We start from the raw sequence: 23,940 nt of genomic DNA, 5'->3' as shown, positions 1-23,940 counted from the left end.
AGAGAGGGGAGCCCTGTCCAGGCCCTTCCAGAACTTCAGTCACTGGTGACAGCTGAGTCCTCACTCCCCCTTGCTGCTGTGACTCGGCCCCCTGCAGTCCTCCTGGCCAGCTGGGACTCTCCTGGGGGTGGGGGGGATGCTGGGCACTGCCCGGGCTGCCCTGTAGCCCCTGTGGGATCAGGTGAACCCTTCTTCCTCAGAGGCGCTCACCCCCACATCCCAATTCCAATTCGGAGGCCTCCTTGAGGAGCCCTGCAGGAAGTGCAGGCGTGGCTCTGGGATGCTCCTGGGGTGGGGTGCAGCTGGCGCTGGCGCTGAGACTTTCCCAGGCAGCAAGTCAGCCTCCTTCCCTGAGCCCAGCCCCAGCTGCTGTCTGAGGGAGGGGCTTGCCTGGCTCCACTGCCCGGGGCCTCAGGTAAGCACATCAGGGTCCCAACGGGGCAGCCTGGGTTGGTGGCCATGCACAGTGACTGGCCTACTCTCTGGCCTCAGTTTCGCATCCTGGAACCAGCTTGGGGGCAAGTCAGACCTCTGGGCTTGGACATTCTTCTATTGACTCTTTGAGAACTTGGCAGGGGGGTGGGAAACGGAAGCCTGGTCCCCCAGCAGGGTGTCTTCCGCAGGGCTGGGGATTGCTGTCTGCAGAGGCTGGGCTGCCCTCCTGCTGCCTGCCCAGGGTGGGAGGAGATAAGTCAGTGCTGCCCAGATCCCTTCCTCAGTCTCTGGCAGTCTGAGGAGGGACTCACTTGGGCCCTTGGGTGAACAGATGGACAGACAAATGAATGGACAGTGGGGCTAGAAGGTCATGGTGGCCCACACCAGGGTCCTGAGGAGGGGAGTGGCCTAAAGGGGGCCTCAGCTCTGGTCCCATGGTCCATGAGAGCCACTGGGCCTCCTGCGGGGACCTGGGCAGCCCCATTCTGCCCTGCTGAGCTCCATGTGCTGGGAATGTTGCATGTCTGAGCACAGGCTTCGTGCTGCCGGCCGACTCCTGAGGCTTTTTGGACCTCCCAAGTGCCGCTCTTTCTGCCAGGACCTGGCACCCCAACCCAGCCCAACCAGAGGCCCGGGCGCTCAGTGTACCGGACAGTGAAGGGCACAGCCTGGTGGGCATTTTGGGAGGATTAAGGAAGGGGCAGTATGGGGCTTCAAGCCGTGATGGGGGGTGCTGGTTTGAATTCGATGGGGATGAGCAGAACTGGCCAGGTCCCTCTTCTCTGGGGTCAATGTCCTCCCCTGCACGGAGGGCAGTGGGCTCTATATTTCCCCTCACAAGATGGGGGTCACATACCATCACATCATTACCTCCATGCTCACCGAGCCTAGGGGTGGAAGGGGAAGTCCCTCTACCCCAGTGTTTGGAGCCCCCTCCTTGGGAGTGGGAGTGGCAGAGACTCTGTTCCTAGACCCCAGTTAGGGTTGACCCACTGCTTCCTCTGTCCTACATCTCTTCCTCCCCATTAGGGCCACACCCCTGGGCCTGCTGCCACTGCTATGGGGCCACAGGGCCACTGCTGTCCTTCTCTGCACAGGCTGGAAGGGAGGTCAACAGGGAAATGACCCAAGAGCCAGAGGTTGGCTGCTGCTGGCTCCCTCACAGAGTCCCAGTACTCTCCAAGTGCCTCACCCGTCCTAACCTCCTCATTCTTCCCATGCCCCTGAGGCAGTACACTGGCACCCCTGGCACAGAGGTGAGTGACATGCCAGGTTCCCACAGGCTGAGTGGACAGGCCAGCACAGACACAGCAGGTGGCCAGGGTCTGAACTGTGCTTCCTGGCTCTGTGCTGCCCCCCAGCCTGGTAGCGTCACCCATTTTGTAGCGTGACCTGCATCCTGGCAGTTCTTCAGCAGTGCCCAAAGGCCCTCTCAGCAGCACCTGGGAGAAAGGCTAGACACAGTCATGCGCAGGTGGGGGCTGACAGTGCCTGGGACTCCTGAAGTGGTCTGTAAATGGAAACAAGCCAAGATGAGGGTGGGCAGGGAGGCCTCAGGTACTCCTCCATTTTCAGGAGGACGAGGGCGCTGCCTGGCTAGGAGGCTCGGAGAAGACCCCTGCACAGCGTGAGGGAGGCCCCAGTTATTTCACTGGCCATTTCAGCCAAGCCCTCCTGCATTTCCTGGCCTCCTCTCCCAGCAAGGTACAGGGTCCCCACTCACTGACGGGAGGTAAGTCCCATCCCCTGGCGGCCAAGCTGCTGGTTTACCGAGGGATACTGTGGGGTGCCCCATTAAGGGCAGGCCAGTCAGGAGGCTGTGGGAAGTCTTGGGTTCAGGCCAAGTTGGGGGACACGGGTGGATCAGGCTCCCCGGCAGTGTGGGCACAATGCTGGGAGGGGGGTCTCTGGAGGGACCAGCTAGCAATGGGCTTTACTGGGAGGGGACTTCCAAGGATGAGCAGGGAGGAGTTGGGGTAAACAATAGGGACCAAGACCATTTGGCTCATGAAGCTGTCTGACAAAGGTTTGGTGGGCCGGAGGAGACCCAGGGCCACATTTCTGAGGCCTTAGATCTAGGCTGTGTTTTGCGGGGCTGGGGCAGGCCCTGACCCTGCTTGCCACCCTTGCCCAGAGCCATGAAGAAGCGGTACGCAGTGCTGGGCCTGGTGGCCATTGCCCTGGTGGCCCTCATCATTGGCCTCTGCCTCTGGCTGCCCTCATCCTCCCAGCTTCCCAGCCATGTGTACCCCAGGGGAGCCGTAGCTGCAGACGCCAAGCACTGCTCAGAGATTGGGAGGTAAGTGGGACCACCTGTGCAGAGCAGGGCATGGGGTCCATGTGGGGACACAAGTCCTAGAGGACAGCCATCACACGTGGACTTAGGCAAGACCTTCATTCCCCTGAGACTCAGTTTTCCCACCTGCAAGGGGGTGTCTGATTATGTGTGGAGCTGCCTGTCCCCATGGACTCTCTCAGCAGCCTCTGGTTAGAGGAAAAGGGGACACTGACCCCAATAGCAGCACATGGCGGAGCCACTTTCTCAGCTCCAAGATTATCTGTCTTCTTGGATAAACTCTGCTGTTGTGTTTTATTTTAGATTGATTCCTATCTCACATTATATACAAAACCCACTGCCACCACTATCACCAATTGCCATCAAATCAATTTCAACTCATGGTGCCCCCATATGTGTTAGATAGAACTGCGCTCCATGGGGTTTTCAATGGCTGATATTTGGCAGCAGATCACCAGGCCTTTCTTCCAAGGCACCTCTGGGTGTACTTGGACCTCCAACTGTTTGGTTAGCAGCCAAGCACATTAATCATTTGCACCATCCAAGGAGAAAAAACAGTTTTCACTTAACTAAAGACTTCAAACAGAAAAAAAATGTTATTTTAATTAAAAAAACAATTTGCCAATTTTTTTCCAATGACAAAAATCATCTTAGCTTGAAAAAGAGGAAACTATAAGGTCTCTGGTGGTACCGTGGTTAAGAGCTGTGGCAGCTGACCAAAAGGCCAGCAGTTCAAATCCTCCAGTTGTTCCTTGGAAACCCTATGGAGCAGTTCTACTCTGTTCTATAGGGTCACCATGAGTCAGAATTGACTCAACTGCAATGGGTTTGGTTTTTTTTTTTTTTTGGTTATAGGGTCCTTAGGTGGCACAAACGCTTTGCACTAGACTGCCAACCTAAAGGTTAGTAGTTTTAATTACAGCTGAGAAAACCCTACGGAGCAGTTATATTCGATAACACAGAGGGTCACCATGAGTCATGTTTCTTTTGTGTCGATTTAAAAGCCTATCAGTTTTAGAGTTGTTGTTAGTTGCCATCAAGTCGATTCCGACTCATGGTGACTCCATGTGTGTCAGAGTAGGAGATCGCCAGACCTGTCTTCTGAGGTGCCTCTGGGTGGGTTTGAACTGCCAACTTTTAGGCTAGTAGTTGAGTGCCACCCAGGGACTCCTGTTTTAAAGTTACATGTCCTTAAGAAAAAAAAAAGGAATCCTTATGGGTTCTTCTTAGGTCCTTCTTTGGGCAGGTGGGCAGCAGGGTGTGTGTGGGAGGTGGGTCCTGAAGGTCCTCACCACCCCACCATATGTAGGGATGCCCTGCAGGACGGCGGCTCAGCGGTGGATGCTGCCATCGCGGCCCTGCTGTGTGTGGGACTCATGAACGCCCACAGCATGGGCATCGGGGGTGGCCTGTTCCTCACCATCTACGACAGTACCACAAGTGAGTGCTGGTGGAGGGCAGGGGCGGGGGCAAATGACACATGGGGTTGGTCCATCTGGGGCTGGACTAGGGCTTTAGGAAGCACAGCGGTTCCTCCTGGGCTCACCTGAGGTGAGGGTCTGTGTGTTGGTCTGGACTGCCTACCACCTGCCTCTCCTAGGAAAAGCTGAGATCATCAATGCCCGAGAGGTGGCCCCTGCGCGGGCCTTCGCCACCATGTTCAACAGTTCGGAGCAGTCTCAGGAAGGTAAGGGTGCAGGCGCTGGGCTGGGACAGGCACCGTGCCTCATCCATGTGGCCTCCTCCTGCCTGGTGACAGAGGGGCAACTCTGGCAGCTGCTGCCGCCCACCCCCCAGAACACCCTCCCGTAATGAATGGCCAAGGCCATCGTCACAAGGGATAAAGGGACAAGAGCTTCTGTTACTCTGGTCAGACTCACCTTGTACAAGGAAAGAGTAATCATATTATGACAGCTCCCACTTACAAGGGCCTCACTGGGTTGGCACTCTGCTCAGCACTTTTCACCAATGAGCCCCTTGAATCCTCCCCGTACCCTTAAAGAAGGCGCCGTGGAGATTCCATTTTACAGGTGGGCATGCCAAGGCCCAGAGGGGTCGTGTAAATTGGCTAGAAGGTGGTGAAGCCAGGATTGAACCCAGGCTGTCTAAACCCCAGAGCCTGCATTTTAAACAGGCATCCCAGGCCATCCATCCATCCATTCGTTCATTTGCTCACTTGTGGAACAGCTCTTTAGGGTTTGGGACCGGGGCTCCTTTTTCTGACCTGTGCCTAAGCAGAGAAAGAAAAAAGTACCACTTACCTTTGAGTCTACTCTGAGTAGAACTGTGCTGTACAGGGTTTTCAAGGGCTGATTTTTGGGAAGTAAATTGCCAGGCCTCTCTTCTGAGGTACCTCTGGGTGGACTCCAACCTCCAATCTTTGGGTTAGTAGGTTAGCAGCAAGAGTGTTAACTGTTTGCACCATCTAGGGACCCCCTAATCAGAGAGAAGGACCTCAGTGGCAACGAAGGGGCACCAGCCAGGTTGAGGGAGAAGAAGATGGAAAGGAAGGGGCAGGGGCACCAGCCATAGTGTGTTTGATTCCCTGGCTGCAGGCTCTGACCTGTAGGCTGACCCTGGGTGTTCCCTGTGAGTGAAGCCTCACCAACAGAATCTTTGTATTTTTTTAAATTCAGAATCTTTGTATTTTACCAGTTGAGAAACTTAGGGAGTGTAGAAATGAAATCATTCAGAGAGTAAGAATGCTGAAATCTGATAGACTTAGCAGCCTATGGGATCTTGGATTCACGTATTTAACTAAAGCTTACTGAACATCTCTTAACAGTGCTGGGTGCTGTTCCTTAAGCCAGGGTACAAAACACAGCAGATAAAATCCTTGTCTAGCTGACATTCTGAGTGGAGGAGAGAGGACTACCAGAAAGTGAAGAGTGCTAGGGAGGGCGGCAGACATGATCAGGGAAGGGAAGTCAGAGCAAAGGCCTGGGGCGGTGGTAGGGGGATGGGGAAAGGTAGGGACAGGGAAGGGTGGGGTCAGAGGGTGCAACCCAGGTCATGAAGACTCCACCTCCTGTGTGAGTGAGGTGGGGGCCCTGGCATGCCTGAGTGGAGGAGGGTAGGCTCTGACCCATGTCTGCTGAGCTCACTGCAATAATCTCGGAGAAGGAAGAGGGTGGTGGGAAGGGGCTGACACCGAGCTCACTCACAGGGACCACCCAGGGCCGGCCTATGGGGCGAAGCCAGCAGCTGGGGGATCAGACCAGCAATGCCTGGCACCTTAGTTTCTTCTCCTCCGTTTCCTTTTTATCCCTCAATCCAGCCTGTCTCTTTTGAGTGGTCACCCCTGGTGGCCACTGGCCTCCACTCTGCTGCCTAGGGAATTTAGCAGTCAAGAGCTCGGCTGCTAACTGTGGCAGTTCAAATCCACCTGCTGCTCCTTGGAAACCCTATGGAGCAGTTCTACTCTGTCCTGTAGGGTCACTATGAGTCGGATTCAATTTGAGGACAAGGGGTCTCTGCTCAGGGAGTCCCCGGAGTGGCACAGACGGTTTGCAATCAGCTATTAACCTAAAGGTTGCCGGTTCAAACCTGCCCAGCAGCATCACGGAAGAAGAAGCCTGACAACCTGCTTCTGTAAAGATTACAGCCAAGAAAACCCTATGGCAACCCTGGAATTGACTCAGTGGCAGTGGGTTTGGCTTTTGTATTTTTCTCTGTTTAGGGCAGGTTAAAAAAGGGAGCCCCTGCCCCATACTCTAGAGAGCTATCCCCAAAAGTGAGCAAATAAACAAACGAATGAACGATTATTCAGTCTGTAGGTTTGCTGATGGGTTGGGTGTGATGTGGGTGTGAGGTGTCCACGATGATCCCTGGGAGGAGTTGAAGTGGTCCCTGTCATCTCAGGGTGGAAGCGGGCAGGTACATGGGGTGGGGCCACGGCTGCCCCTTTCTGGATAGAAGTGAGTGCTCATGTGGGCAGCAGGGACCCCTGAGGAGCTGGGGGCCAGGGGTCTGTTTCCAGTGGAACCATGGGCCCCTCAAAGGTCAGAGGGGAAACCTCTTACAGTCAGATGGGGAAACCAAAGCCCAGAGAAGGGACAGGTCAGGGATTGGTTCAGGAGAGTGGAAAAGGGCAAGGGAGGCCTTTGCTGTGGGACTGGCTCAGCCTTAAGGGGTGGCATGGCTGGAGCTGGAGTCAGGGCCAAAACTGCTCTGGCTTTGGAAGGTCCTGGTGGAGCCCATCAGTATTATGAGATGAGAGGCTTCCCCATAGCCTCACTGGGCACCTGTGGGCCTGGCACAGGATTCGGATACAGATGTCCTGTGGGGACAGAATCTGATCCTGGGGCCACGAAACCCAGCACCCACATTACCATCCCTCCATGCCCATGCCTGGCGTGCCTAATCGATCCACACTGTGCCCGCCAAGCCCACATATGATCTAGAATATGTTTCCTTCCTGTGTTCCATTGGCTCCATGTGAATGGGTCAGGGGAAGATGCCTGGGGTGCTACCCACAGAGGCCCTTCTTGGCTGTGGCTACCCACTGGGCCTCTCTCTCCACAGGGGGGCTGTCGATAGCGGTTCCAGGGGAGATCCGAGGCTACGAGCTGGCGCACCAGCGGCACGGCCGGCTGCCCTGGGCCCGCCTCTTCCAGCCCAGCATCCAGCTTGCCCGTGAGGGCTTCCCTGTGGGAAAGGGTCTGGCTGCAGCCCTGGAGAGAAGCCGGAGCACCATCGAGCGGCAACCTGCACTGTGGTAAGTCTGCGTGCAGCCAGGTCCCTGGGACACAGGTGGGAACAGGTGTGGCCCCAGGGATGCTGCAGGTGGTGACCTAATGAATACACAGGGCAGAGAGGTACAAATTATTCCTGCTGTGTATGAGGACACATCCTCAGCCTGGAGCTTGGGGCCCCAGTGGACCCCCTGGTTGGCCTGGGTGGGACCCTTGAGGCATGGGATGGCCTGTCAAGGAGGGGTACTCAGGAAGATGTCCCCGGTGGAAAGGCTACGCACCTGTGGACGGGAGGTAACCATTCTTGTGGCCTTGTTTTCCCGGTGTGGGTGGGCTGGAAGGTGAGGGTCACCCCACAGCCCGCCTCATCTGAGTACCCTCTGCCCAGCGAGGTGTTCTGCCGGGACGGAAAGGTATTGCAGGAAGGGGAGCGAGTGGTCATGCCAAGGCTGGCCAGCACGTACGAGACGCTGGCCCTCGAAGGCGCCCAGGCCTTCTACAACGGGAGCCTCACAGCCCAGATCGTCCGGGACATCCAGGCAGCTGGTAAGTGAGCAACGTGGACTGGGGTGAGGGGCTCCACACAGGAACCCTGGGCTGAGGTCCTAGGGTAAGGGGCTCCACAGTGGGAGTCTGGGCTGGGCAGGGCTCTTGGGGAGGGTCGGGGCCATGCGGTATTACAGCTCCTGCTTAGGACAAAGCAGAGAGGCTGTGCCATCCCAGAAAAAGCCCCCAGGGCATAAATGGAGGGTGGGCAGGAGCCTTCCTAGGAGGGGAAGCCCTAAGGTACAGACTGAGGATCCGGGAGGCTTCCTGGAGGAGGTAATGCCAGAACGGCAGCTGGGGTGGACTTTGGCAGGTAGAGAGAGGAATTGCATTCCTGGTAGTGGGAACAGCTCAGGCTGAGGCCTGGAGAGAGAGGGCTTCATTCACCACAGATGAGGGTGGGCTTGGTGAGCGTCTCAGTCTGGGCTCTCTAGAGGCAAAACCAGTGAGATGCATGGAGGGAGAGAGAGAGAGACAAGGGAGGAGGAGGAGGAGGAGAGAGAGAGCTCTTGTGCTTGACTGAGCATGAGACAGATCACCCATGTATACTCTGGAGGCAGACCACACCCCCAAGGAAACTTCTCTTTCAACTGATTGGTTGATCACATCAGATCACATCATGGAAGGTGATTGCATTACATGAGAGGAGGTGGCGTGACGTGACGTGACATTCCAGAACAGCTACCAGTCCAGTGTCTGGCCACACCACTAAGAGTCACAGAATAGTCAAGCGACACATACAATTCCCTACCGTAGTGGGAGAGGCAGCGGAGGCACTGCGACCTGGGTGGGATGGGCTCTGATGGGCTTGGGCTCTGAAAGCCTTTCTCAGGTGCTGTTTTGTCAGCATTTCCTGGTGGAGTGTGATATGCTAACTTTATCACTGACAAAGTGTAAATTTCCCATCTGTCTGGTCTCTTCAAAGATTAAGAGTCTTCAGCCATGCACTCCTGGAGAAGAGGCAGGGCACGGGGAGATGGGAGCAGATATTTTCCATTTAGAAAAGACAGACCAGGAGGCCCATGAGGCAGGCAGCCAACAGTGGCTGGCCTTGTCCTGGCTGTGGGGTCTTGGGCCCTGCCAGGGAGAGCAGGGAGGACTGGGAGGGTAGCTGGGAAGGTGGAAGGCAGAGAGAGCTGGGGCCCTCTAATGGGCAGGGTCTCAGCAGGATGCAGCCCTGTTCCCCCACCATGATTTAGCCCTGTCCTCCCCTCATGACGTAGACCCATCCTCCCATAGTGCAGGCCCATCCCCTCCCCCATGGTACAGCCCCCTGCACCCCAAGGGCACAGCCCTGTCCCTCCCTCCCTATGGCACAGCCCTGCCCATGTGTCCACCTGGGCTATTGTCCTGTTGCAGGGGGGATTGTGACAGCTGAGGACCTGAACAACTACCATGCTGAGCTGATCGAGCAGCCACTGAACATCAGCCTTGGAGACTCTGTGATTTACACGCCCAGTGCCCCCCTCAGTGGGCCCGTGCTGGCCCTCATCCTCAACATCCTCCAGGGTGAGCTAGCCCTGAGGGCCTGACGCTGCCCCCATCTGTCCAGTACAAATGACTGAGTGCCCACGCATGCCTGCAGGGGGCAGTGTGGAATGACCAGGGCCGTGATGGGTGGGAGGTGGCAGCAGCATCCCAGGGGATGGTAACAGCCCTGGAAATGCAGGGCTCCAGGGCTGGGGTCATCTTCTCTGCCTGGTAGCCTGAAGCCCAGGCTTGGACTGGCCCTTCTCCAGCCTTGCCCTAGTCCACCCTCACAGTAGCCCCGAGGTGGCCATGGCTGGTTATTTAACTCTTAGCTTTTCCCTTCTCAAGGTGGGCAAAAGTGCTCAGGGAGGCATGAGCTGCCTGGACACCCAGGGGAGAACAGGAAGGGTCTCCCTGCCAACATGGGCCCGGTTCTATCCAACCAGGGTACAACTTCTCCCAGGCAAGCGTGGAGACCCCTGAGAAGAAGGGCCTGACGTACCACCGCATTGTGGAGGCCTTCCGGTTTGCCTATGCCAAGAGGACCCTGCTTGGGGACCCCAAGTTTGTCAATATGACTGAGGTAAGGGGCACCCCAGCCTCAGGCTGGCATTATTAACGCACTGGCTTCCCAGGCTCTCGTTGTTTACCTGCTCTGTACCAGGGATGGAAAAGTGACCTGGGGCCCTAGAGTCTAGGCCACTGCCCCCACAGAGCTCACAGCATGGGGAGGGCCAGGGAAACAGCCACACTACCAGTTCTTAGCACGCCCCCTGCTCTGGCCACCCTTTCACCTTGGGGCTTTTGTATGTGGTGGCCCTCTGCCCCGAAGGTTCTTCTCTGTGGTCAGAGTGAGGTGAGGAAAACCACAGGGTGCTGGAGGCCCCAGGGCGAGTTCCCTAAGCATGTACTGAGAGGACAGGTATGCCAGTGGGTACACCTGGGGACCTGTCACCCCTAGGAACCAACACACTTCCCGTAACCTCCCCCTTGTCATGTCCCTTCCTGCGCAGGTCCTCGAGTGCCCCCCGACCGCTTTGATCCAGGGCCAAAAAGGTTCACATTTTGCAGTCACCCACTGTCTCTCTAGTCTTGCAACTGAGACTAGACCCCTTGGCTGTTCTGGGGATGCTTTGAAGACCAGAGCTGTTCCCTTGCAGAATGTCCACATCCTGGGATAATCAAGAACTCTGGGGGTGTTGCTCAAACCTTTGTGGCTATCTCCTTTGCAGGCCTCCAGGACCCGTTCTTTGGGGCACTCCCTCAGGCCTTGGGGACCACAACGGTCTTTTTTTTTTTTTTAATCAGCCCTTTAAAAATATAAAAAACATTTTTGCCTGAAGGCTGTACAAAAAACAGGTCGGATTTGGCCTCAGCTGCTTTGAGGTTTCCTCCCTCATCTGCTAACTCTTACCTGGTTACCTGAGACAGGTTGTGGCTCTGGGCCCTGAGCCTCCTCTCTTCTCTGCCGTTTCTGCCTGGGGGACCTCGTCCAGGCTCACAGCTCTAAATAGCCTCCTGTATATCATGTGGTAGATCAGTGGTAGAATTCTTGCCTCCCATTTGGAAGACCTGGGTTCGATTCCAGGCCAATGTACCTGGTGCAGAGCCACCACTACCCATCTGTCAACGGCGGCTTGCGTGTTGCTATGATGCTGAACATGTTTCAGCTGCTTTTTCAGGCTAAGACAGATGAGGAAGAAAGGTCTGGTGATCTACTTCTGAAAATCAATCAGTGAAAACCCTATGGATCCCGTTGGGCCTGGAGACCCACCCGAAGGCAGCTAACAACAACATACTCATGTCTGCTCATTTATCTCCCAGCCCCAACCTCACCCGTGAGCTCCACACATGTAGGTCTACCTACCTATCTGTGACAGGCTCAGCCATGTCCAACGGCAGCGCCGATGTCCAACATCAAGCCCCCGCTTGTCCCCACCCCTGCCCCTTTGCCGTGTCCACCTCCCTGGTAAAAGCAGCTTCAAGCCACAGGTTGCGGGCCTGTCTTGGTTCCTGGCCAAGCCACCTTCCTATCTTGCCTGGCTCCACCCGAGTTGGGTTCTACCCTTGTCCCCACACAGCTGTCAGAGGGACCCTGTGAAAACAATCCCAGGGTGCTTACTGCTCTGCTCCAATTCCTGCCCTTCAGGGCAAGAGCCAATGGGATAGGCCTTGCCTGCATTCTCAGCCCCCTCTCCCTAACCCCCTTCCTCCTCTGCCTGTCATTCGTAGGCCTAGCACCACCTGCCTCAGGAACTTGGCATTTACCCTTCAGGCCTCGTTCAGTGCTCTTTTCAGATGCCACCTCCTCTGAGGAGCCCTCCCTAACCACTTCTTGTCCCCCTTGCACCCTTCCCTGCTGTGGTGCTTCCTGCAGAGGTGCTTCCTGTGGAGGGTGGGTCCCATGAAGGCAGGGACCTGTGTATCTGCTCCCTGATGACCTCCATGAGCCCCTAGTGCCCATACATATGTGCAGGAAAGAATGAAGGACTGAACACAGTGAGAGGCTGGGGCTTGCCGGACAGAGAGACAGCTGTTCAGAGCTGCTGGAGTCTGCAGAGGCAGGGGTTGGAGAAGGGCCAGTCAGATGGCCATGTGAGGCACCTGGCCCACCCCTGAGAGCCACAGGGCCTTAGGGTGCTGGAGGGTTGTGGTCAGAGCCATGGTGGAGGACTTTCTGAGACCTGCTCGCACAACCCTTTGCCCCATCCCCACCCCCTCCCACCTCCTCAGGCTAGCTCTGGGGTCTCAGCAGGTGGTCCGCAATATGAGCTCCGAGTTTTTTGCCGCCCAGCTCCGGGCACGAATCTCAGACGACACCACGCACCCCATCTCCTACTATGGGCCTGAGTTCTACACGCCTGACGACGGGGGCACAGCACACCTGTCTGTGGTCTCTGAGGATGGCAGCGCAGTGTCTGCCACCAGCACCATCAACCTCTAGTAGGGGATGCCGGCCTCCTGGGAGGGGGTGGGGGGTGTGGCCGGGTGCTGGGGGGGCTTGGCTGGAAGCGGGGGGAAGCAGGAGGGGGCAGGGGCTGACCGCTGTCTTCTACCATTCAAGAGGTGAGTGTGGGCAGGGTTGCCATGGATGCGACCAGTGGGAGGGTAGGGGTGGGGCCCCAGCACGGGGGGTGGGGGGGCTACAAGTTGGTGAGGGTCTGTGTAGCGCGGTAGCAGTCTGACCCTACTCCCCGCTGCTCTGAAGCTTCGGCTCCAAGGTCCGCTCTATGGCCAGCGGGATCCTGTTCAACGACGAGATGGATGACTTCAGCTCACCCAGCATCACCAACCAGTATGGGGTGCCTCCCTCGCCTGCAAACTTCATCCAGCCAGGTATGGGATAGGGGCTTGGGCTGGGTGGGGGCTGCATCCCGGGCAGCCCTGCTGACCCCATCCTTGCCCTTCCTGCCGGCCCCAGGGAAGCAGCCTCTCTCATCCATGTGCCCGTCGATCGTCGTGGGCCGTGACGGCCAGGTCCGCATGGTGGTGGGCGCCTCTGGTGGCACGCAGATCACCACAGCCACAGCGTTGGTACGTGCCACCCCTGCCTCCTCCCACTTCCACCCTGGCCACGCTGATCGCTTTGCCCTCCCCGCCCTCCCAGGCCATCATCCACAGCCTGTGGTTTGGTTATGACGTGAAGCGGGCAGTGGAGGAGCCCCGGCTGCACAATCAGCTCCTGCCCAACACTACGACACTGGAGAGACACATGGACCAGGTGGGTGGTGGGCGGGTAATGGAGTCACCCAGGCTGACATCATGAGCCCTTGGGCAGCGAGGGCCAGCTCTTCTGCTCCAACAAGATCCACAGTCCCAGCTGCCCCAACTCATTCTACTGGCCACGCAGCCAGAAATGGCGTGGAAGGCATGGCTGGGATACCCCTGGCCCCACTGAAACCCTCTCTGCCCCCACCAGGGAGTGACTGCGGCCCTGGAGAGCCGGCACCACCACATTGAGTTCACGTCCACCTTCATCGCTGTGGTGCAGGCCGTTGTCCGCACAGCCAGTGGCTGGGCGGCTGCCTCAGACTCACGGAAAGGCGGGGAGCCTGCCGGCTACTGAGTGTGCAGGGCAGCCAGGCTGGCCCAGGGATGAGATGCCTGCCAGGGCCAGGAGCGGGACTTTGGGAGCTTGCTTCCCCTGGGAATGGCAGAGCAGCACAATAAAGAGGGCCGAAGCACCAGGCTCTGGGTAGCCTCGTGGCCTGGCCTCAGCGTCTTTGTGTGTGAGTGGAGTGGTCCCCTGGGGAGGGGTGAGAAGCAGGGTCCTGGTCACTGGAGCAGCGGGCAGGGTGGAGCTGACCCTGAGCTCTGGGCCTGGTAGTGCCACTTCTTTGCATAGGCCACCAGGGGGCACCTGGCTCTGGCTAAGGAAAGGCATGGGGGATGTTTACCTGGACAGGTGTTAGGAATGCGGTCCTGCCTCCTCAGCCCTCTTGGCCAGCGAGGGGGGCACGGTGCCCAGCTCACGTTGCGGGGATGTGGGGAGGTGAAGCTGAAGTCTGAGGGGAGGGGTGGAGGGGAAGCTTCTCACAGGATTGGGCAAGAGGCTGGAGCAATACATGCTGGTAGGAGCCCAGCCTGGGGCTTTCCAAGCACAAACCCAAGTGTACCCAAGCTAGGGTCAGCTCCAGAAGGAGGCCTGGTTCCCAGAGAACAGAGGGCTGGGAGTGGTGCCCAGGCCCCCCGGGGTCAGGGGCTGGCTGGGGTCTTGGCCAGAAAGGGCCATTTTGGAAGGGGACCCAGCGGACTGCCTCTCTAGTCCCTCCGGGCAGGACCGAATTACCCAATAAGCAAGGTAAGCACTCCTAATCTGTAGTGAACAATTTCACATGGGTTTCAGCCCCAGCATGATGCCCATTCCTCTCCCTGGGTCTTTGCTCAGGTGGTCCCTGCCCCTGGCCTCTAGGCCCTGTCCCCCAAATCCCTGGCCACCAGGCTCTATGGTGGGCGGATAGCCTGGTCCCAGCCCAGGAAGGCACTTTGGCTCCTGGTTGAAAAATGTCACTGAGGCGAGGGCATCAAGTGGAGACCAGAGAAGAGCTTGTACCCCCTACCCCAGGCAACTCGAGACCAGACCTCCAGGAAGACTTGCCCCTTCCAGCCTCTAGGGCCCAGACTGGCCAGGGCTCTGGACCTATGTGGCCTGTATGGTGGCCCCTTGTGCACTGGGCCTCACGTTCTCTACTGCACCAGATCGCAGCCCCGGGTCTGAGTGCTGAGTGCTCAGCTGGAGAAGAAGTGGGAAGGCCATGGAGGACTGAGTGGGCATCCAGCACAGTCAAAAGGGCGCCTAGTGGACCTGACTCCCGGGTGCCTCCCAGGTGGGCACACCGAGTGAGGCTAGGGAAGGCAGGGCTGGGCTGGTGTCCCCAGGGGAGAAGGCACTGCATGGGCGGGAATATTCTGGAGCATTGAAAGATGGAGGGTCTGGGAGGCCAGAGCTGCAGGCAGGAGTCGGGGCCCAGGACAGGAAGCTCCAGGACAGATGGTCTGGGGGTCACTGGTGCCTGGGGGGGGGAATCAGTGGTGCCCGGGGTGGGGTACATGCACTGTCTGCACCCCACATAGGCTTGTCATGGTCCAGTTGTCTGGCGTTCTTTTGTTTGCCTGCTCATTGTGCAGACTGGGAAGCTGAGGCCCCCTGGGGATCCCCAGCCCCCAGGCCAGGCTGTGGCTGAGCTGGGACTTGAATCAGGTCCTGAGTGGCTTGGCCTTGGGCCCCTCTCCACTGCTTTCTGGCCCTTGCAGCCCCACCTCTGTTCCCCATACCCCCATCACCCTCTTGCTCTGCTCAGAGGCATTGTCTAACAAGAGAGACGCCCACCCTCTCGGCCTGGTCCAGGAATCCCTGTTTGAGCCCTAAGCCCAGCTTCCCATCTTCTGTGGGAACCAGAAATGACTGTGGGGGGCCCTCAGCGCTTGGGGTCAGCCTAGGCACCATAAGCAGCAGCAGTGTTGGTACCAGAAGGCTGGTCCTGGACAGGCCAGCCTGGCCACTGGCTTGGCAATGAGAGAGTTAATGACAGCAGCAAGTGCTGCTTCCTTCTGGAAGGAAAACTCCCCCCAGACACCCATCTGCTGGTCCCCCCCTTCCTCCCTCCCCTCCCCCGCCCCGCCCCCAGCCACCAGGGCTGGCAAGGGGCTGAAAACTGAAAGTTTGGGCGTGCGGCCAGTACTGCCTCTCTTGGCCAGCTTTAGCGAGTGCTGGGAGGGTGCAGCAGCGCTGCTGCCGCCACCACTGTCTGTCCTGTCCTTCGACGTGTCCTATCTGTTCTCCTGGCTGTCCGCTGCTCAACTATAAACCTATCTGTCTACCCACCCGAAGCTTGTCTTTGTTCAGTTGTCTAGCTGGCCAGCCTTCTCGTACTATCCAATCTGTCCAGCTGTCTGACTGTCTGTTGAGCCATCTGCTTGTCTGTCTCTGCCCACCACCTATTTGTCTGTCTGTCCAATGATCTGTGAGCCCACCAGTGCCTCTTCTGGTCCATCTCTTCATTTGTCTGTCCCCTGGCCTGTTCACCCGCTTGCCTCCCCTCCCCCAGGCTGTGGAGCCATGGCTTGGGGCCATGGAGCCACACTCAGCCTGGTGCTGCTGGGGCTTGGGCTGGCCCTGGCCATCATTGTGCCTGCCGCGGTCCTCTCCCGCCACCATACCCCTTGTGGTCCCCATGCCTTTGCCCATGCCGCTGTAGCTGCTGACTCCAAGGTCTGCTCAGACATTGGACGGTAAGTAAAGAGGGTGGGAGTTGTGTGGCTCTGGGCAGTGGTGAGAGCCTGGTGAGGGCTGTGTGTTGGCATGCATGGGCCGATGGGTTTGCCCCAGCGCCAAGCTGCTAGCTGCAAGGATGCAGCCCAGGACTCTGCTCAGGGGCCCATCTTCACACAAGTGGGAAATGGGGGCTCAGACAGGGTATTGGGGGCAGTGCCATCAGTCCGGTCCAGCCTGACCCCCATGGTGGGTGCAGGGAGTCCCCTGAGGCTGGCATCCTCTTCTGGTGATGTGGGCGAGGGGGGGCCAGGGTACAACATGTGAATACTGACCTGCCTGGGTGCCAGCAATGTTGCCCAGGGCCAGTCTCGGGCTGGGGAGGACCCTGCTCCCACCCAGGGCTGCATCTCTGAGTCACTCGGACCTAGAAAACCCGCCCCTGTGGCGCCACATCCCCCACATTCCCCCCTCCTGGTGCTGGTGCCGGGCCCTTGGCCAGCAGCAGGCGGAGCAACTGTGTGTTGTTTGGGGGGGCCGCAGCTGGCGTTTCCCACCCCTCTTCCAGGAAGCCCAGCCCTAGGGAGGCCTTGCTGCCTCCCCCCACTGCCCACTGCTTTAGCTGGGTCTGCTTCCCAGAATATCTGCCTCAAAGGCCACTGTAGGGATCAGAAGTGCTTTGTCACCGAATGGGACAGTCCCCAAGCAGGAAGAGTATGGCTGGGTACCAGCTCTGCTCAGCACTCTGCTCCCTTTCTCCCCACCCTACAGGCTTCCTCCTTGGATTGTGCGTTTGTTCATTCATTCTTCCCCCACTTCATCTATCCATCTGTCTCTGCCCCAACTGCTCATGCCAGCACCTGGGCCCCTACCCTCACTTGCCTGGCTCTCTGGGCCTTCCCAAGACCTCCTCTCCCCTCCCCTTGGGACTACTCCTCCATGGCAGTTGCTGAGCTGGTAGCTCAGGGGTGAGGGGGGCTTACTTTTTAGCAGGGGACCCAGAGACATAAAGCGAACCCAGGGGCAGTGGAGGGAGCCCCTACCCTGGGAGAGCCCTTTCTCTGCTCTGGAGGACTGGTGGACAGAGACGTGGAGCCCACGTGAGGCCAGGAGTCTGCCCCCACTACTCCATCTCTCTCTGTGATGAAGGAGGAGGGCGGATGTGGCTTCCCCCAGTGTTTTCCTGTCAAACAACTCTCTCTGCTTCCTGTTCTTGTTTGAAGAAGCTACGAGGAGGAGGAATCCTGGCGCTGGCCCCAGCTGTTGATGTGGAACAGAAGGTCATGAAACCCCTGTGTCAGGAAGGCAGGAAGGGGCTGGTGCAGCATCCTCGCTGTCAAGTCCCTCCTGCGAGGAGTCTGTGCTCCCAGTGGCTGCACTGCAGCAGGGTCTTCTGGGGGCCGCCCGGCCTCCTTACCCATTGCCCTCCCACACCCTGTCTCCTTCCACCCTGTCAGCACCAGGGCATCTGCTGTAACTGGGCCCTGGGTGAGGATTCCTGCTCACCACACCCAATAGACATACAACCGGCTTATGGTGGTAGGTCCCTTCCCTCCAGTCTGTCACCCCAGTGTGATGCTTCTGTGCAAACTAGGCTTGTGTGCAAACAAGGCGTTCTGAGGCTCCGAGTGAGGGTCTGCCTGTGAAGGAGACTGTGAGCGTCAGTTCAGGGGCTCTGTGCTGTCTGCCTGCAGTGGTCTCTCAGGATGCTGCCCTCCTTCCGTCTTCCATGGAGTCCTTGTGTAACTTGGCTCATGAGGAAGTTACGGCCTTTGCAGAAGAGGCTGCCTGGTGTCACCGAGTGGGGGTTAAGCTGGGGGTGGCATTAGAGCCTGCAGACTGCCAGACCATCATTCCCACCCCTGCTGCCCAGTTGCAGCCCCTGTAGGGGTAGGACTGGGTGCGGGGTCAGCCTCTCAGGACCTAAGGCTAGTGTCCAGGGTCAGAGTGGACACTCTGACCTCACTCTGGGGAATGTTCAGAGGGATTAGGGTGTGGCCCCACCCCCCACCCCCAGGGCTGTGGCTCTTGGTACCACCTCTTCTTCCACTCCCAGCCTCACCTGGGCCTGTGACCAGTGTGGCCCTCTGTCCTCCCATGCCAGCTTGCCAGCAAATGTCTTGAGTTCCCTCTCCTCTGGAGCTCAGGCCAAAACAGACAGTGCACCTGGGACAGTGCACATGTGAGCACTCGTGTCTGAGAGTGGTGGTGATGGCAGCCCCATGGGAAAAGGCACATTAGACAGGTGTGATGGTTTTGCATGGCACCTTTGCACAGCAGAGGAATCCCAGGCTCAGGATGGGAGAGCCACTTGCCTGTTGTCATGCAGCTGGGGAGCAAGAACTCTGCAGACATGGGCAGGTTCATGGCATGTATCAGTGTGTGCTTGGTTTGCATAACACTTTTGTCCATCAATTATGAATGGAGCCACCTACTATGTGCCAGCCACTGTCTACAGACACAGCCATCAACACAACACACAAAAACTCTGACTTCTTGTTTGGAAAGACAGACAATAGACAAATATCATACCTAATGTTGAGGACTGAAAACTGATCATTGGCCATCTGCATGTCCTCTCTGTGAGTTTCTATTCAAACCTTTTGCCCATTTTTCTTTCAACTTGTATATCAAATGCATTTTCTGCATGACTGAGATAATCAAACAATTTCTATTTTAAAAAATGCAGTGAAGGGGGTGCCAAGATGGTGGAGTAGTCAGAGGCTTCCAGTGATCCCTCTTACAACAAAGACCTGAAAAAAGCAAGTGAAACAATTATGTTTATGAGAAGCTATGAGCCCTGAATATCAAAGGTAAAGTTAGAAAATGGACTGAGTGGCAGGGAGAGGGAGAGACGGTTGGAAGTAGAGAGGAGTTGCCGGACCTGAATGGGCAGGTACCCTCAGGCACCATTCCCAAGAGTGACTGAGGTGAGCTAGTGGTAGCACTCATCCGCAGTTTCCTCAGGGAGAAACAGCCAGTCACACAGCCTACTCACACCTCCGGAACCAGAGAAGAATGTTGCTCTCGGCAAAAGCTAAGTACTTATGTGTATTTTACCGCGTTCCTCCCCCCAAGCCAGCTTCAGTGGCTGTTGATTTCTCTAGGCCTGAGATAGGTTCTGCTGAGCTTCCTGAGCCATTCTCCCAGCCTTGGAGAAGGAATAAATTCACAATTGGGAGAAAAGATAATCTTACAGCTCCACTAACCTGGGGAGCTCAGGACAGAAGCGGCTCCTATCCAGGCATAAATGATCCATGGACTTTGAATAACTTTCTCTTCTGCACGGACCTGTGTGGGCCTATTTCAGGAGACTAGGCCATTGTTGGCAGACTGCAACTGTTTTAGCTATGCAGTGGACAGATGAGTGTTTGATGTTTGACACTGCTTTGCCTATTAAACAAGGTCTTTACCTACCCTCATCAGGGCCCTAAGGACCGGTGGCTCCACTCAGGTCACTCAGCCACCAGCAACAGGGGTCCAAGGATAACTGGTACCTCCCAACCTCTACAACAAAAAGCATTTGGTGGCCATGATCCATCTCCAAAACCCACCCATCTCTGCCCTCTAGCGAACAGGGGCGTGTTTTGCTCACACTTGGGGGATGGTTGTCAGCCCCCTGCCTTGTTCACAGCCGTGACCCCTGCTACAACCAGATACTGGTACCTACACCAATCACCCCTGCCTCTCTAAGACTGTAGGAAAGAGCCTGTACCACACACTTGATGAGCAACTACTGGGACACCTGAGCAGAAAAGTGAATGAACTCCTAGGCTGACATACCTGATAACACCTCTAGCCATCTGGTGACAGGATGTTAGAGCTTCAAAGGTAGAAATAATCAAGATAGCTCACTCAAGCAACCTATTTGGGCATATCAAAACAAACCAAAGCAAAAAGCTAGGATATAGTAAGCAAACACAAAATAAACTATCACGATAACTTAAAGATGGCTCAGAGGCAACAGTCGGTATCAAATCACGTGAAGAAGCAGACCATGATTGCTTCAACAAGCTCTCAAAACAAAGAATCAAGGGATTTTCTGGATGAAAGTGCCTTCCTGGAATTACTGGGTGCAGAATATAAAAGATTAATACACAGAACTCTTCAAAACATCAGGGATGAGATCAGGAAGGAAATCAGGCAATGTCCAGAACAAGCCAAGGAACATACAGATAAAGCAGTTGAAGAAAGTAAAAAGGTTATTCAAGAACATAATGAAAAATTAAATAAGCTGCAAGAATCCATAGAGAGACATCAATCAGAAATTCAGAAGACTAATAATATAGTTTCAGCACTAGACAACTCAATAGAAAGTCAGAGGAGCAGAATTAAGCAAGTGGAAGGCAGAATTGGTGAGATTGAAGATAAAGCACTTGGCAACAATATATTTGAAGAAAAATCAGATAAAAGAATTAAAAAAAATGAAGAAACCCTAAGAATCATGTGAGACTCTATCAAGAGAAATAACCTACAAGTGATTGGAGTACCAGAACAGGGAGGGATAACAGAAAATACAGAGAGAATTGTTGAAGATTTGTTGGCAGAAAACTTCCCTGATGTCATGAAAGATGAGAAGATATCTATACAAGATACTCATCTAACTCTGCATAGGTAGATCTTAAAGTCACCAAGACACGTTATAATCAAACTTGCCAAAACCAAAGATAGAGAATTTTAAGAGAAGCTAGGGTTAAATGAAAAGTCGCCTACAAAGGAGAGTCAATAAGAATAAACTCAGACTACTCGGAAGAAGCCATGCGGGCAAGAAGGCAATGGAATGACTTATATAAAGCATTGAAGGAAAAAAATTGCCAGCCACAGATCATATATCCAGCAAAACTATCAAATATGAAGGTGAAATTAGGACATTTACAGATAAACAGAAGTTTAGGGAATTAGTAAAAACCAAAGCAAAACTTAAATAAATACTAAAGGGAGTTCTCTGGTTAGAAAATCAATAATATCAGGTATTAACCCAAGGCTAGAACACTGGACAGAGCAACCAGATGTCAACCCAGATAGGGAAATCACAAAAATAAATCAAGACAAAAAAATGCTCAAAACAGGGAAACAGCAATGTCATTATGTAAAAGAAGACAACACTAAAACAATAAACAGGGCCTAAGAAACATAGTCATAGATCTTTCATATGGAGAGGAAGAAAAGGCAATATGAAGAAATAAAAGGTTTAAACTTAGAAAAATAGGGGTAAATATTAAGGTAACCACAAAGGAGACTGACAATCCTACCCATCAAAATAAAATACTAGAAAAAACTAGAGACTCAGCAGAAAGAAAATTAACAATGAGTAAGAGGAAAGGCAATATATAAAGATAAAATCCTCAGAACAAAAAATTAAGTGGGAAAAAGAAACTGTCAACAACATACAAAAAAAGACATCAAAATGACAGCACTAAACTCATAAAAAAAAAAAAAGTCACACCTATCCATAATTACACTGAATGTAGATGGATTAAATGCACCAATAAAGAGAGAGTGGCAGAATGGATAAAAAAAAACACGATCCATCTATATGCTGCCTACAAGAGACACGCCTTAGACTTAGAGACGCAAACAAAAACTCAAAGAATGGAGAAAAATAGATCAAGCAAACAATAATCAAAAAAAGAGCAGGAGAAACATAATAAAGGGCATTTATACAAAGCCAACAGCCAACATCAGCCAAAATGGAGAGAGCCTGAAAACATTCCCATTGAGATCTGGAACCAGACACGGATGCCCTTTATCACCACTCTTATTCAACATTGTGCTGGAAGTCCTAGCCAGAGCAACTGGGCTAGATAAAGAAATAAAGGACATCCAGATTGGCCAGGAAGAAGTAAAAGTATCTCTATTTGCAGATGACATGATCTTATACACAGAAAACCCTAAGGAATCCTCCACAAAACTACTGAAACTAATAGAAGAGTTCAGCAGAGTATCGGGATACAAGATAAACATAAAAAAATCCGTTGGATTCCTCTACACCAACAAAAAGAGCATCGAAGAGAAAATCACCAAATCAATGCCATTTACAGTAGCCCCAAAGAAGATAAAATACTTAGGAATAAATCTTACCAGGGATGTAAAAGACTTATACAAAGAAAACTACAGTACACTTCTGCAAGAAACCAAAAGAGACTTACGTAAGTGGAAGAACATACCTTGCTCATGGATAGGAAGACTTAACATTATAAAAATGTCTATTCTACCAAAAGCGATCTGTACATTTAATGCAATTCTGGTCCAAATCCCAAGGACATTCTTTAATGAGATGGAGAAACAAATCACCAATTTCATATGGAAGGGAAAGGGGTCCCGGATAAATGAGACATTACTGAAAAAGAAGAACAAAGTGGGAGGCCTTAGTCTACCTGATTTTAGAACCTATTATACCGCCACAGTAGTCAAAACAGCCTGGTACTGGTACAACAGAAACATGGACCAATGGAACAGAATTGAGAATGCAGACATAAATCCATCCACATATGAGCAGTTGACATTTGACAAAGGCTCCAAAACAGTTACATGGGGAAAAGAGAGCCTTTTTAACAAATGGTGCTGGCATAACTGGATATCCATCTGCAAAAAAAATGAAACAAGACCCATACCTCACTCCATGCACAAAAACTAACTCAAAATGGATCAAAGACCTAAATATAAAATCTAAAACGATAAAGATCATGGAAGAAAAAATAGGGACAATGTTAGGAGCCCTAATACATGGCATAAACAGTATACAAAACATAAAGAAAGTAGAAGAAAAACTAGATAACTGGGAGCTCCTTAAAATCAAACACTTATGCTCATCCAAACACTTCACCAAAAGAGTAAAAAGACTACCTACAGACTGGGAAAATGTTTTTAGCTATGGCATTTCTGATCAGCACCTGATCTCTAAAATCTACATGATACTGCAAAAACTCAACTTCAAAAAGACAAATAACCCAATTAAAAAATGGGCAAAAGATATGAATAGATACTTCACTAAAGAAAACATTCAGGTAGCTAACAGATATATGAGGAAATGTTCATGATCATTAACCATCAGAGAAATGCAGATCAAAACTACAAGGAGATTTCATCTCACTCCAACGAGGCTGGCATTAATCCAAAAAACACAAAATGATAAATGTTGGAGAGGCTGTGGAGAGATTGGAACACATCTACACCGCTGGTGGGAATGTAAAAGGGTACAACCACTTTGGAAATCGATTTGGCACTTCCTCAAAAAGCTAGAAATAGAACTACCATAGGATCCAGCAATCCCACTCCTTGGAATATACCCTAGAGAAATAAGAGCCTTTATACGAACAGATGTATGCATGCCCGTGTTCACTGCAACACTGTTTACAACAGCAAAAAGATGGAAGCAACCAAGGTGCCCATCAACAGATGAATGAATAAATAAATTATGGTATATTCACACAATGGAATACTACATATTGATAAAGAACACTGATGAATCCATGAAACCTTTCATAACATGGAGGAATCTGGAAGGCATTATGCTGAGTGAAATTAGTCAGTTGCAAAAGGACAAATATTGTATGAAGCCACTATTATAAGAACTCGGAAAATAGTTTAAACAGAGAAGAAAATATTCTTTGATGGTTACGAGAGTGGGGAGGGAGGGTGGGAGAGGGGTATTCACTAATGAGATAGTAGATAAGAACTACTTTAGGTGAAGGGAAAGACAATACACAATACAGGAAGGTCAGCACAACTGGACTAAACCAAAAACAAAGAATTTCCTGAATAAACTGAATGCTTCAAAGGCCAGC

At 53.7% G+C, this 23,940-nt stretch overlaps 2 protein-coding genes across 3 annotated transcripts in view; both read left to right on the top strand.

Moving 5' to 3' along the window:
• Nucleotides 1-205: 205 nt before the first annotated feature.
• GGT1 (gamma-glutamyltransferase 1) lies at nt 206-13,613 on the top strand. The gene is made up of 14 exons (XM_049865411.1): nt 206-415; nt 2,011-2,167; nt 2,570-2,734; nt 4,041-4,171; nt 4,332-4,418; nt 7,256-7,448; nt 7,814-7,971; nt 9,331-9,480; nt 9,888-10,024; nt 12,197-12,384; nt 12,650-12,777; nt 12,863-12,975; nt 13,049-13,162; nt 13,361-13,613. Exons 3-14 carry the CDS (start codon nt 2,574-2,576, stop codon nt 13,505-13,507), a joined length of 1,707 nt encoding a protein of 568 aa, XP_049721368.1. The 5' UTR covers nt 206-415; nt 2,011-2,167; nt 2,570-2,573; the 3' UTR covers nt 13,508-13,613.
• A 574-nt stretch (nt 13,614-14,187) lies between these two features.
• GGT5 (gamma-glutamyltransferase 5) overlaps nt 14,188-23,940 on the top strand; it is a 48,249-nt gene continuing 38,496 nt past the window's right edge. The window contains exon 1 of one of the 2 annotated variants that reach the window (XM_049865410.1): nt 14,188-14,242. Coding sequence is in view for 1 of the 2 variants with exons in the window: in XM_049865409.1 (XP_049721366.1) it covers nt 15,899-16,173 (275 nt within the window). In the remaining variant the exon portion in view is untranslated. Of the gene's footprint in view, nt 14,243-15,621; nt 16,174-23,940 lie in introns of those variants that run through there. The other variant, XM_049865409.1, reaches the window with a different exon arrangement.

The sequence above is a fragment of the Elephas maximus genome, chromosome 22 (genome assembly GCF_024166365.1).
Source record: "Elephas maximus indicus isolate mEleMax1 chromosome 22, mEleMax1 primary haplotype, whole genome shotgun sequence".
In the NCBI taxonomy this organism is placed as follows: Eukaryota; Metazoa; Chordata; class Mammalia; order Proboscidea; family Elephantidae; genus Elephas; species Elephas maximus.
Note: the sequence above shows the minus strand (reverse complement) of the source record. Positions and strands in the feature narration are given on the sequence as shown.